The sequence below is a fragment of the Triticum aestivum genome, chromosome 7B, assembly GCF_018294505.1.
Source record: "Triticum aestivum cultivar Chinese Spring chromosome 7B, IWGSC CS RefSeq v2.1, whole genome shotgun sequence".
NCBI lineage: Eukaryota > Viridiplantae > Streptophyta > Magnoliopsida > Poales > Poaceae > Triticum > Triticum aestivum.
In genome coordinates, this window is record NC_057813.1 from 592,240,523 (window position 1) to 592,255,338 (window position 14,816).

General features: G+C 41.6%; 1 protein-coding gene across 1 annotated transcript; it reads left to right on the forward strand.

Annotated features, from left to right (window-relative positions):
* The first annotated feature begins 242 nt into the window (after positions 1–242).
* Positions 243–1,095, forward strand: LOC123158218 (uncharacterized). The gene is made up of 2 exons (XM_044576296.1): positions 243–838; positions 912–1,095. Exons 1-2 carry the CDS (start codon positions 243–245, stop codon positions 1,093–1,095), a joined length of 780 nt encoding a protein of 259 aa, XP_044432231.1.
* Positions 1,096–14,816: the final 13,721 nt, after the last annotated feature.

Below are 14,816 nucleotides of genomic sequence, written 5' to 3' on the forward strand. Positions count from 1 at the left end.
CAGGTGCGGCACATGCAAACCGGTTGCCGATAGAAGATGTTTTCGTGGCGCGCGCGCAACGCTCGACGCGCTTCCGACTGCTGCTCTGATCGACGAATGTCACTCGGTTTGCTCACCGCCTCACCGGAAAATCTATATAAGCAGCTTGATGGGGCACCTCGTTGTACGCGATCGCTTCTTCCTCCCTCACCTCAACAATCTCCATCCAAAGATCGATCACAGCTCGCCAGAAATCCGCTGCCATGGCCGCGCAGACCACCAGCCCGCTCCGCCGATGGAAGCGCTTCTTCGGCGCCTTCGACTCCGTCGACGCCGCCATCGAGGGCGCCGGCCCTGACATGTGCCGCGACGAGGTCCGGCGCGCCAGGGGCGACATCTTTGAAGGCCTCTGCAACACCGCGGACGACGGCATGGCGGAGAAGCTCTGCGGGGTTCTCGACGGCTTGATGGCAGAGTCCCTCGAGACGCTGCGGTTGACTCCGGTGATGCCGAAGGTGCTCGCCACCACGGACCTCGCCAGGGCCATCCGTGCGCTGCAGAAGCACGAGTCCGAGCGGGTCCGCATCCTCGCCAGAGGCATCGTGAGCGGGTGGAGGGCGTCCGCCCTGCACGACTTCGCCGGAGAGCCGGACAACCTCAACGCGCCTCAGCCCAAGGAGACCGTGGAGCAGCAGCGTGTCTGCGCAACGACGACGGAGCGGCCTTCCTCCAAAGAGATCGTCGGTCACGATCGGCAGCATGCCTCGGCCGATCTTGACTCGAAGAAGAAGAAGAAGACGGCGGAGATCAGCAGCAAGGCGTCCGATCTCGTCGGCGAAGCCCAAGGAGGTCACCGTCGGTCGGCATGTCATTGTCTCGGCCGATCCAGACGCGAAGGCAATGGAGGCCGCAAAGCGCAAACTCCATGAAAGGTACCAGCAAGCATCAGACGCGAAGCGGCAGCGCAGGGTGCAGGTGGTGGAGTCGCCGGAGATGCTCAAGCAGAGGCAGCGAAAGATGCACCCCATCCTGAGGGAGAGGAGCCTGGCTAGTTGCGCGAGCTCCATGGTCAAGAAGACGTTCTCGGTCACGAGGCAGATTCACATGGGCAGTTGATCCATCACAACTGACTGCAACTGTAATTATTTGCTCCTCTGTAAGTGTGTGATGGTCTTACAGAATCTGCTACGATTGGACTTCAAACGATTTATAAACTTATAAAATACATAGTATATGTGCAGCAAGCCCATGGTATGCAAGCACGAGAAAGGTCAGGGGATTTAGGACTCTAGCTAGGATTACAATGACCGTAAAAAATATATTCCGTGCGATGCCTCACTGTAAGAATTGTTGGAGATGGCTGAGGAGATGCCTGTGGGTTTCATTACAAGTGCAAATTTGTTAACGATCAGCAATTTACTCTATGAAATTGGACAGATTTTCATGCTTGGAGTTGACTGAACCCAACGCTGCAATGCAAGTTTGGCATCCTGCAAGCTGTGGTGTTGTTTGTTTCCTCATGCGGAAAAAAAATCACACCGAAATTTGGGAGTGTTAGCATAATGTTTTGTTGTACGTACTTAGGTTCAGATGAACCTCACAATCTCATCACGCCTTTTTTTTAATAAAAGAAGGGCTGATTTTTATTTGTGAATAAATAATAAAATTGCTGCATGCATGGCCCAGGTACAGAAGCCGGGTGTAATCCTCCTTTTCTAAAAAAAAGAGAAACCATTTGGTTCCTCTCACGGCACACATGTATGTCTAAATGGAGTATAAACTCTCTCATTACAATTTTGTGAATGACATGTCTTTTCAAGCTAACAAATTTACAGGATATTGGCTCGACGGATGCAGGGGAAAGAAATGGTTGTGCACATCGATCAATGTGGAAACAGCGAATTTACCCTCCTTTTTGTTATAGAAGGATGTTTTAAATAATTATGGCAAAATTGTTAGGCCAAGCATTATTTTTCGTACTACCAAACTTTGAGCGTGGGAGTATAAAATTGCAGTTCAGCTCAAATCAAAGTACATACTTGACTCAAAATAGTACAACTCCCAATGTATACCAGTAGGCCAGAAATCTCGACTCGAGAAACCTAAAGGCCCAAACAGCACCTCAGTCTCCTCCGGTTTCGCTGGAGACAGGCGACCCGGGATGCAACAACCTCGTGTGATCCATGCACCACACTACCGACATGTCTCCTTGGCTTTTTTTAGGGTTGGCATGTCTCCTTTATCCGCCATCAACCTCAGGGCCGGCCCTGAGGGGGGGGTGGGGGGTGGGGGGGGGGAGGGGGCAAGAGGGGCGGCCGCCCCAGGCCCCCGTAAGAAAAGGGGCCCCGTTTCCAGGTATGTGTGAGCAGGAGCAAGGAGCACCCTTTTCCCCATCGCCATTAGAGCACCAGAGCAAGTCCGTACGCGTCTGCTGGAGGAAGGGTGAATCGTTTTTCCTTTTAGAAAACTTGGCCTTGGGCCTTTTTGCTTTAGCAATGTTTCCCCTGATGGCCTAGTGGTGGTGGACCTTAGTAAGTTGGGCCTATACTGGCCTCATGCCTAGCGTAGTGAGTGGTAAGGAGGGTTCTGCCGTGTCTCAAAAAATAAAGGAGGGTTGTGCCGATCAAAAAAAAGAGTATAGGGTTCTGTTGCTGTTTTTGACCATGCATGTGCTGACTGATCCAGTTTCATTGACATTTTTGAAAGCTTGATTCCAACAGTTGTTTCCAGAGTGCCAACGAATATTTTTTGGAAGCTTGACTCCAAGTGATAAATTGATAGCCGACTATTCTACCTGCTTTCGTATTACACTTTAATTTTAATATGCTCATTCACCCGCAAATAAATAAATAAATAAATAAATAAATATGTTCATTGTGATAAATTGATAGCCGATTTTTTTGGAAGTTTGATTATTCTACTTGATTCAAAGTAATAAATTGATAGCCGTTTATTTTTTAGAAGCTTGATTATTCTACCTGATTCAAAGTGATAAATTGATAACCGAATAGTTTTTAGAAGTTTGATTCCAAGTGATAAATTGATAGCCAATTGTAGTTATGATCTGGTTGGTTATAATTTTTTGTCACATATTTGCCTTGATTCTATCAAGTCCACTATAAAAAAAATAGCTCGTCCTTCGCCAGAGCCAACAGTCGCAATTTGGCTTGATAGTTAAGGAAAATTGGCTTGATGTCACTTGCGATCATCCCATGCATGGCTGCCTACGACGAACACTTGATCTTCAATATGATTTGGCCGAAAACACTACATCATCGACCCCGCACTACCCTATAGAGAGACGAGTTTTTGAGAGAACAATGCACCACATCGAGCTTCGAAATGAAATATTTTCGGAGAAGACATGTCTCTAATTCTCTTTTTTGAATATCGTTAGTGGTCTTGTATTATCTAAGAATATTAACATTATTTTAAGGGCCCTTATGTTCTGTTTTCGCCCCGGGCCTCCGAAATCTCAGGGCCGGCCATGATCAAACTTAGGGCATCTCCAACACAAGAATTTCCTATATGACCTTAGAAAAATTAATGAAATCTCTTCATGGATGGAGTCGGGTGCATATTGGGTATCTGCCTAAGAAACTTGAATGGGCTCGTAAGAGACTAGGCATTTTGTTAAATAGAACTGATCATTCTGCTGTGTTGGAAAGAAAGAAAATTCTAAGGGAGATGGATGAACTTCTTATCAGGGAAGAAGTTTTGTGGAAGCAGAGATCTTGTCCGGACAAGATTAAAGGGGGAGATCATAATACAAAATATTTTCAGCGAAAAGCTTCCTGGAGAGCAAAAAAATAATTCTATTTCGGCTCTTAGGAAGGATGATGGTTGTCTCACGGAAAATCTGGAGGAAATGAAAGGTATCAAAAACTCGTTTTTTAAACAACTTTATTCGTGTGATGCTTCGGTCGATCCATCCCACATTATTTCATTAGTCAAGCCCCGTGTGAATGATGACATGAATGATGATTTATGCAAACCTTTTACGGAAAAAGAAATAACGATGCCCTTTTTCAAATGGGACCGTTAAAAGCGCCAGGGCCAGATGGCTTTCCTGCAAGGTTTTTTCAACGAAACTGGGGTCTAATCAAAGATGATATTGTCAAGGCTGTGCAGCAATTTTTTTATTTCTGGGATTATGCTTGATGGTATTAATAATACAATTATTGTTCTCATCCCGAAGATCAAGAATCCCCAAACAATCAAAGATTTTAGGCCGATCAGTTTGTGCAATGTTATCTACAAGATTATTCCCAAGTGTCTTGTTAACAGGTTGCGACCGCTCCTTGATGGTATGATTTCCCCTACCCAAAGTGCGTTTATTCCGGGAAGGTTAATTTCTGATAACGCTCTTATAGCCTTTGAATGTATGCATTCGTTTAGTACGCTTAAGGATTTAAGAGGGGAATATTGTGCTTATAAGTTGGACCTAGCCAAAGCCTATGACCATGTGGATTGGCAATTTTTGCAAAGTATGATGGGTGCGTTGGGTTTTGCGCCGCAATAGATTAAATGGGTTATGACATGTGTTACTTCGGTGAAATTTGCGGTGCACTTTAATGGTCAATTGTTGCAGTCGTTCTCACCTTCTCAGGGGCTCAGGCAAGGAGATCATTTATCTCCCTATTTGTTCTTATTTGTGGCCGAGGCACTTTCTTTGTTGCTTAATGATGCATGTGCCAGGGAGTTCTCCAGGAATTCAGACTGACTAGACGAGCGCCTGGTATTTCTCACTTGTTATTTGTAGATGATAGTCTACTATTTTTCAAGGGATCTTTTGATCAAGCTTTAGCAATTAAAAATATTCTGACGGTGTATGAGAAGGGAACTGGACAGATGTTAAGCCCTGATAAGTGTTCCATAATGTTTGGGGGAAAATGCAGCTTGGAGAAACAAGTGACTATTATGGTTATCTTAAAAATTACTGTGGACAGGTTCGAGGATAAATATCTTGGATTACCAGTCCCAGAGGGTAGAATGAAGGCCGATATGTTTCAGTATACTAAAGATAAGTTTTTGAAAAGGCTTTCTGACTGGATTGAAAAATATGCTTCTTGTGGAGTCAAGGAAGATTTAATCAAAACAGTAATTCAGGCTTTACCTGTGTACGCTATGGGGATTTTCAAATTTCCGGTTTCCCTTTGTGAGGAGTTATCCCAGATTATAAGGAACTTTTGGTGGGGAGAAGAAAAAAAACAAAAAAAAACTCATTAGTTGGCGTGGGACAAACTAACAAGACTAAAATGTAAGGGTGGCATGGGTTTCCGTGATCTCAGGCTTTTTAATCAAGCTCTTTTGGCCAAACAGGCATGGCGGTTGTTGGTTTACCCGGATTCACTATGTGCGAAGTTGATAAAGGCTAAGTATTACCCTCAGGGACATATTCTTGATACAGTGTTTCCGCATGCTAGTTCTGTGACTTGGCAAGGTATTTCACATGGTCTAGAACTTCTTAAGAGGGGGATCATTTGGCGGGTATGTGATGGATCTAGTATTAATATATGGAGGGATAATTGGATACCTAGGAGGCATGGCCTAAAAATCTCAGCTAGAAGGCATAATACCAGGTTGAAATTGGTATATGATTTATTCATGAGCGGCCGCAAGGGTTGGGATGAAAATTTGATCAAGTATCTATTCTATCCACATGATGCAGAGGAAATTCTTAAGATTCGTATTCAGACCTCTTGGGATGGGGATTTCGTTGTGTGGTACCATGAGAAGAACGTATATTTTCTGATAAAGTGCGTACAATTTTGAACTTAATTTGATGGATAACCAGGATCCTGTTGGCCAATCTAGTGGCGAACCAGAGGGGGAAAGAGAGATTTGGGAGATAATATGGAAGGCTAATATACCTCAGAAAATCAAGATTTTTGCGTGGCGAGCTGCTACCAATAACTTGGCGGTCCAGATGAATAGAGTTAAGCATCATCAGACTGATTCATGTATGTGTTATATTTGTGGGGTGGAAGATGAAGACATCTTTCATGCTCCGGTGAGTTGTTCTAAACCTCATGCTCTTAGAATGGCCGTGAGAGAGCGGTGGAATATTCCGGATGAGGAGTTCTTCAAGTGCACGGGACCAGATTGGTTATTGATTTCGCTGGCGCAATTGGGTTTGTGGCAGAGGGAGAAAATCCTGTTTCTTTTCTGGCGAGCATGGCATTTGAGAAATGATTTAATTTTTGGGAAGGGGAACGAATCCGTTAATGCCTCTGCATATTTTGTGGACAATTTTTGGACCACTTTCACATCTAGTCATGACACCGCTCAATTGGACGCTAGCAACAAAGGTAACGAGAAGGTGAGCGGAGTTGTAGCGGATTATGCACCGTTAAAAGATCATGTGGTGTGGACTCCTCCCCCTAATGATCATATCAAGATTAATGTTGACGCCAGTTTTGTGGAGAGTTCTAATGCAGTCAGTGTGGGGGTCGTAGCTCGTAATTCTTCTGGAGATATTATTGTTTCTTCGTGGGACTTTATTGATCGGTGTACCAGTGTGAATGAAGTTGTGCTCCGCGCCTGCCTCGCAGGACTTTATATAGGTATCACCCTTCACCAATCTATTATTTTAGAGACTGCTTGTGCTTTCGTACATTCGTTTCTTGCAAATGAAAAGCTTGACAGGACCCCTCTGGCTGATTTGATGGATGAGGCTCTGAGTATATTTAGGATGATCCATAATTTTAATATTGCAAAGATAAGGCGGATGAGATTGCTAAGTTTAGCTTTAGTTCTAGGTCCGATGGGATTCTTTTTAATTCTGTTCTGCCCTGCGTGGTGTATGTTGTAAAGAATGATTGCAAGAACATTTCTTTGGCTTAATTAATATATGGGGTGTTTAAAAAAAACCATGGAAAGGCGCACACATCGAGCCAGTCGGGCCGGACCAATTTCAGTTGTACACGGTTTTGAGAACATTCTGGATGGTTTTAGTCGATTTTTGCCAGTTTTGGGAACCTTCTAAAATCTAGAGGGTTCCTGAGTCGAGTTTTTTTCCTTACTTTTAGACGTTCTCTCAATTTTTTCTTTCTTTGTCTTATTTTTAATTTATATTTTACCTTTTTATTTTTGATAAATTCAAAATTTTCAAAAAAAAAGGGTTCAAATTTTCAAAAAAAGATCCAAATTTGAAAAGTGTTCCCTTCTTTACAAAAAGTTTAGGAATTTCATAAAAATGATCAGAATTACTAAAATTGTTCTCTGTTCTAAAAAATGTGCAAATCTTCAAAATTCGTTCGAGAAATGACAAAACATTTCAGACTTACAAGTTTATGTTCACTTTTTAAAAATTTGTTAATTATTTCAAAAAAATCACTTTGGAAAATATGTTCAAAATTTCAAATTTTGTTGAAAAATGTTTGAAATTTTAGAAAACTTCAGGTTTACAAATTTTGCTCTTGTTTCCTTTAGAAAAATGTTTACATTTTATCGAATTTTTTTTGAAATTATTAATTTTGTTCTTGTTTTTCAAAAACTATTTTTGAATATTAAATTTTGTTCATATTTTCAAAAAGATGTTATTGTTCCAAAATGTGTTAAAATAATTCAAAAATCTATACGCCACAATACATGGTATAGTAAGTAGCGTGCTACAATAAATATTCCACTACTCTTCGCTATTTTAAATGTTCGCTCGTTTTATTTGTCACCAGGCAGTGGCAGACCTAGAAATAAAATGGAGTGTGTGCACACTTAAAAAAATTTGAGGTCTATTTTCGTTGGCTTGGATGGGCCTTAAAAATCAGAAAATTATTACATGATAAAAAGTATTTTCCAAAATTTTGGATGTGCCATGGCACACCTGGCACCCCCCTAGGTACATCAGTGTCACCTGGTATAAGGTCTAGTGGCTAGCAGCACGCTTAGAATTGTTTGACATTGCGAGTTCCTTGCAACAACACCCGTTTTGCGATTTTGCATGGGCTAGCTTGTGTTCCCTTCCCTGTGTGGAAGGTCGACTGTATAGGACCTCTCTCCAACACAGCCCGCAAATGTCTGGATCGGGCTGTTTGGACACACTTTGCCATCGTTCGCGAATCTATATTTGTTCGCGGATGCGGCCGAGTGTCCGTTTTCTCGCAAACCAGACGCAAATTAGAGGGGGCTTTGTGGAAGTCCGGACCACTGCCACCACATAGGATGCCAACAACTCCGGCACACCTAAAACCAAGGTGGACCCTGATGGTGTAGATTTCCATTAGCATCCTGAATAGGAATACCTAGTGTGGATGCAAGTCACAGATTGGAGGCCGCACGGGGAATTTACACACGTTCGGGCCTCCATTGTGGAGTAAATATTTTGTACGGTGGTTGAATAACTAGTTGTAACATCCCAAATAAATTTAATTAAACATGCTTGTGTTTCTTGAGTTTAACTAATTTGACTAGGATTTGAAGATTTTAATTGAATGTTTAAATTGACAAGGAATTACAGCATTTCCCAAATATTCGTTTTGGATTTTAATTTGGATCATTAAAATATTCAAAGCAAAAATATGACAAAAAACTTACTATTATTTGCTTATTTAAATTAATAGGTTGGAAATACTTTGAATGTTATTTAGTTATTTATTTGGAGTTCAAAAACATTTTGGAAATAATTTAGAATCCTAAATTAAATTTACGAAAATATGTATAATGGCCAACGTAGGGTCCATTAAATTATTATATGTATTTCAGTTAATATTTGGGCTGGAAATACTTTTCCCAATCTTGATTATTATATATTTGATATCTTTGAATTTTAATAATTATCCAAATTGAATTGGATTGATTCAAAAATCAAATTCAATTTCAAAACAGGAAAAATAAAATCATGGCCTAGGTTCTCTTATTCAGCGGACCCATGCCTCATTAGTTTTAAAGATCATCTCCGAGGACATTGTATTTATATCATAGTTCTTCAACACTAAGATTGACATGGCCCGTTCTGAAGTGCATTGTTGCCATCCCCTTTGCTGCCAAACCTTCGCACAAAGATATTGTCGCATATGTCCTAGAACTTTGCATCGCGGTGCATGCTCCAAGACCTTGCATAACCCTTTCGAGGGAACAAATGTTATGAGGGCGCGGAGAGAACATGTGCCCATTTCTAGGATTTAGGGTGACCCTTCTCTGGATCCTCGAAGATCAGCCCAGCTGTCTCATTTTCAATCAAAACCGGACCCACAAGTCGAGCCAGGAGACTAATTGATTCGTCTAGTTGTTTTGCCTGGGAGCATCTCTAATCGACCCCTTATAATTCGTTAGAGGAGATTAAATTCACTTTATCACCTCTAAACTGCACCTAGTTGAACCCTTAAAACCGTTAGTTGAGGATATTTACTCCTTCCAAACCGCCCACCCATGGAGTAAAAATTCCCCACACCACACTTCCCCTCCTCTTCCATTCCGCTGCCGCACAAGCCCTATCAGTGTGCCCCCATCCAATCTGCTGCTGCCAAAATGGCCGTGTCGAAACACTACCGATCCGCAGCGCAGATCAACACAGCCACGAGTTGTCCCGAGCTGGTGGTCGTGACAACACTTCCTTCACCCACAATGTTGCTTCCAGCTTTCCCATCCTCCCAGCGTCATCGCCGCCACATGGGAAATATCTCGACATGCGACATTCATGGTGGGGGATGTGGTTCAGGGAGATCATAACCCGTGAAACACATAAGAATATTTGGATTTGATCTTTCCACTCGATGGTGTAGGAGGCGCGAGAATATGACATAATTCGGTGTGCCTTCAAGGCACCAACGCCGAGCGCAACTTACCCGATGGCCTGCCACAGTTGGCACCCGTCAAACCCTTGGTGGCCACCGCATGGGAGATGCAAGAAGACTTGGAGGCCTTCAACAGCCTCGAGGCATAGCAAGCCGGCAAGACATACATGGTGGAGCTCCACCACCTATACCTGGAGCATGTCTTATACGTCTCCAACGTATCTATATTTTTGATTGTTCCATGCTATTATATTACCTGTTCTGGATGTTTTATATGCATTATTACGCTATTTTATATTATTTTTGGGACTAACCTATTAACCTAGAGCCCAGTGCTAGTTTCTGTTTTTTCCTTGTTTTTGAGTTTTACAGAAAAGGAATATCAAACGGAATGAAACTTTACGATGATTTTTCTTGGACCAGAAGACATCCACAGAACTTGGAGTCCAAGTCAGAAGAGACCCGAGGGCTCCACAAGCCCTCAGGGCGTGCCCTAGGGGGGGGGAGGGTGGCTTGTGCGCCCCCCCGGGAGTCCACCGACCTCCCTCTGAGTTCTATAAGTCCCCAAATATTCCCAAACGACCAGAAGCTTCTGCCAAAATACTTTTCCGCAGCCGTAACCTTCTGTTCCCATAAGATCCCATCTTGGGGCCTTTTCCGGCACCCTACCGGAGGGGACTCGACCATGGAGGGCATATAAATCAACTCTATTGCCCTTTTGATGAAGCGTGAGTAGTTTACCACAGACCTACAGCTCCATAGCTAGTAGCTAGATGGCTTCTTCTCCCTCTTTGATCTTCAATACAATGTTCTCCTTGATGTTCTTGGAGATATATCTGATGTAATCTTCTTTTGCGGTTTGTTTGTCGAGGTCCGATGAATTCTGGATTTATGACCATCCTATCTATGAATATTATTTGAATCTTCTCTGAATTCTTATATGCATGATTTGATATCTTTGTAATTCTCTTCGAATTATCGGTTTGGTTTGGCCAACTAGATTGGTTCTTCTTGCAATGGGAGAGGTGCTTAGTTTTGGGTTCAATCTTGCATGATTTCACCTGACAAAGTAGGGGTAGCGAGACACGTATTGTATTGTTGACATCAAGGGTAAAAATATGGGGTTTTCATCATATTGCTTGAGTTTATCCATCTACATCATGTCATCTTACTTAAGGCGTTGCTCCGTTCTTTATGAACTTAATACGTACTCTGGATGCATGCTGGATAGTGGTCGATGCGTGGAGTAATAGTAGTAGATGCAGACAGGAGTCAGTCTACCGGACACAAACGTGATGCCTATATGCATGATCATTGTCTTGGATATCGTCATAACTTTACACTTTTGTATCAATTGCTCGACAGTAATTTGTTCATCCATCGTATTATTTTCCTTCAAGAGAGAAGCCTCTAGTGAAACCTATGGCCCCCGGGTCTATTTTCTATCATATATTTTCAGATCTATAAACCGAAAAACCCAAAAATACCTTGCTGCAATTTATTTACTTTTATTTTGTTTTACATTTTAGTAATCTTTTATATCTATATCTATCAGATTTCACCTTTGCAAGTGACCATGAAGGGATTGACAACCCCTTTATCACGTTGGGTGCAGGGTTTGATTGTTTGTGCAGGTGCATAGTTCTTAATTGAGGGAAATACTTATCTCTACGTTGTTGCATCACCCTTCCCTCTTCAAGGAAAAAACCAACGCAAGCTCAAGAAGTAGCAAGAAAGAATTTCTGGCGCCTGATACGTCTCCAACGTATCTATAATTTTTGATTGTTCCATGCTATTATATTACCCCTTTTGGATGTTTATGGGCTTTATTTTACATATTTATATCATTTTGGGGACTAACCTACTAACCGGAGGCCAAGCCCGTATTGCTGTTTTTGCCTATTTCAGTATTTGAAGAAAAGGAATATCAAACGGAGTCCAAACAGAATGAAACCTTCGGGAGCGTGATTTTTGGAACGAACGTGATCCAGAGGACTTGGAGTGCAAGTCAAGAAGCAGTCGAGGCTCCCACGAGATAGGAGGGTGCGCCCCCACCCTATAGGGCGCGCCCCCTGTCTCGTGGGCCCCTCGGGCGTCCACCGACGTACTTCTTCCTTCGATATAAGCCTACGTACCCCGAAAACATCCAGGGAGCAGACGAAACACAATTTCCACCACCGTAACCTTCTCTATCTGCGAGATCTCATCTTGGAGCCTTTGCCGGCATTCTGCCGGAGGGGGAATCGACCATGGAGGGCTTCTACATCAACATCCTTGCCCCTCCGATGAGTTGTGAGTAGTTTACCATAGACCTACGGGTCCATAGTTATTAGCTAGATGGCTTCTTCTCTCTTTTTGGATCTCAATACAATGTTCTCCCCCTCTCTTGTGGAGATCTATTCGATGTAAACTCTTTTTGCGGTGTGTTTGTCGAGATACGATGAATTGTGAGTTTATGATCAAGTTTATCTATGAATAATATTTGAATCTTCTCTGAATTCTTTTATGTGTGATTGAGTTATCTTTGCAAGTCTCTTCGAATTATCAGTTTGGTTTGGCCTACTAGATTGATCTTTCTTGCCATGGGAGAAGTGTTTAGCTTTGGGTTCAATCTTGCGGTGTCCTTACCCAGTGACAGAAATGGTTGCAAGGCACATATTGTATTGTTGCCATCGAGGATAACAAGATGGGGTTTATATCATATTGCTTGAGTTTATCCCTCTACATCATGTCATCTAGCTTAATGCGTTACTCTGTTCTTATGAACTTAATACTGTAGATGCAGGTAGGAGTCGGTCGATGTGTGGAGTAATAGTAGTAGATGTAGGCAGGAGTCGGTCTACTTGTTGCGGATGTGATGCCTATATACATGATCATGCCTAGATAATCTCATAACTATTCGCTTTTCTATCAATTGCTCGACAGTAATTTGTTCACCCACCGTAATACTTATGCTATCTTGAGAGAAGGCACTAGTGAAACCTATGGCCCCCGGGTCTATCTCTTATCATATTTGCTTCCAATCTAATTCTTTTTGTGTCTTTACTTTTTGCATCTATATTATAAAATACCAAAAGTATATTTATCTTATCTTACTATCTTTATTAGATCTCACTTTCGCAAGTGGCCGTGAAGGGATTGACAACCCCTTTATTGCCTTGGTTGCGAGTTCTTAGTTTGTTTGTGTAGGTGCGTGGGAATTTTGAGGAGCCTCCTACTGGATTGATTCCTTGGTTCTCAAAAACTTAGGGAAATACTTACGCTACTATTGCTGCATCACCCTCTCCACTTCGAGGAAAACCAACGCAAGCTCAAGATGTAACAAGAAGGATTTCTGGCACCGTTGCCGGGGAGGTCTTCGCTCAAGTCAAGACATACCAAGTACCCATCGCAAACCCATCTCCCTCGCATTTACATTATTTGCCATTTTCCTCTCATTTTCCTCTCCCCCACTTCACCCTTGCCGTTTTATTTGCCCTCTCTTTCCCAACCTCCTCCTCTCTTTTCGCTTGCCCTTTTCTGTTTTCTTGTGTGTTGGATTACTTGTTGCCATGGCGCAAGATAATACCAAATTGTGTGATTTCTCGAATACCAATAATAATGATTTCCTTAGTAATCCGATTGCTCCTCTTAATGATGTTGAGTCTTGTGAAATCAATACTGCTTTGCTGAATCTTGGTATGAAAGATCAATTCGCCGGCCTTCCTAGTGAAGATGCCGCTACTCATCTAAACTATTTTGTTGATTTGTGTGATATGCAAAAGAAGAAAGATACGGATAACAATATTATCAAATTGAAGTTATTTCCGTTTTCACTTAGAGATCGTGCTAAAGTTTGGTTTTCGTCTTTGCCTAAAAATAGTATTGATTCTTGGAACAAGTGCAAAGATGCTTTTATCTCTAAGTATTTTCCTCCCACTAAGATTATCACTCTTAGGAATGATATTATGAATTTTAAACAACTTGATCATGAGCATGTTGCCCAATCTTGGGAAAGAATGAAATTGATGCTTCGCAATTGCCCTACTCATGGTTTGAATTTATGGATGATCATACAAATTTTTTATGCCGGTTTGAACTTTTCTTCTAGAAATCTCTTAGATTCGGCCACGGTAGGCACGTTTATGGAAATCACGTGAGGAGATGATACAAAACTTCTTGATAATATTATGGCTAATTATTCTCAATGGCACACCGAAAGATCTTCTAGTAAAAAAGTGCATGCTATAGAAGAAATCATTGTTTTGAGTGGAAAAATGGATGAACTTATGAAATTATTTGCTACTAAAAATACTCCTCTTGATCCCAATGATATGCCTTTGTCTTCTTTGATTGAGAATAATAATGAATCTATGGATGTGAATTTTGTTGGTAGGAATAGTTTTGGAGACAATGCTTATAGAGGAAATTTTAATGCTAGACCGTTCCCTAGTAATTCCTCTAATAATTATGGAAATTCCTACAATAATTCTTATGGTAATTTTAATAAGATGCCCTCTGATTTTGAGAATAGTGTGAAAGAATTTATGATTTCTCGAAAGAATTTTAATGATTTGCTTGAAGAAAAGTTGCTCAAAGTTGATGATTTGGCTAGGAATGTTGATAGACTTTCGCTTGATGTTGATTCTCTTAAACTTAGATCTTCTTCCCCTAAGCATGATATCAATGAGTCTCTCAAAGTAATGAGAATTTCCATTGATGAGTGCAAGGAAAGAACCGCTAGATTGCGTGCTAAAAAGATAGCTTTATAAAGGCGTGTTCTTCTAGTTCCATGAAAATAATGATGAGGATCTTAAAGTTATTGATGCGTCTCCTATTAGATCTATGTTTTGCAATATGAATTTTGATAATTACGGGACTGATGATGAGTCAACGTTGCCTAGAAGGCGTCCCAAGAATTCAGAGTTTTTAGATCTTGATGCTAAATTTGGTAAAAGTGGGATTGGAGAGGTCACAACTTTAAATAGCATTGAACCCACTACCTCGGATTCCAAGGAATTTGATTATGATAATTGTTCTTTAGAAGGTTGTATTTCCTTGTTGCAATCCGATGTTAATTCTCCTCATGCTTATAGTCAAAATAAAGATTTTACCAAACATATC

Bases quoted from the DNA above. Each gene is read 5' to 3' on its own strand.
- LOC123158218 (XM_044576296.1), top strand. From the start codon at position 243: ATGGCCGCGCAGACCACCAGCCCGCTCCGCCGATGGAAGCGCTTCTTC. The intron at 839-911 runs GTCGGCATGTCA...ACTCCATGAAAG, and splicing joins GCCCAAGGAGGTCACCGTCG to GTACCAGCAAGCATCAGACG.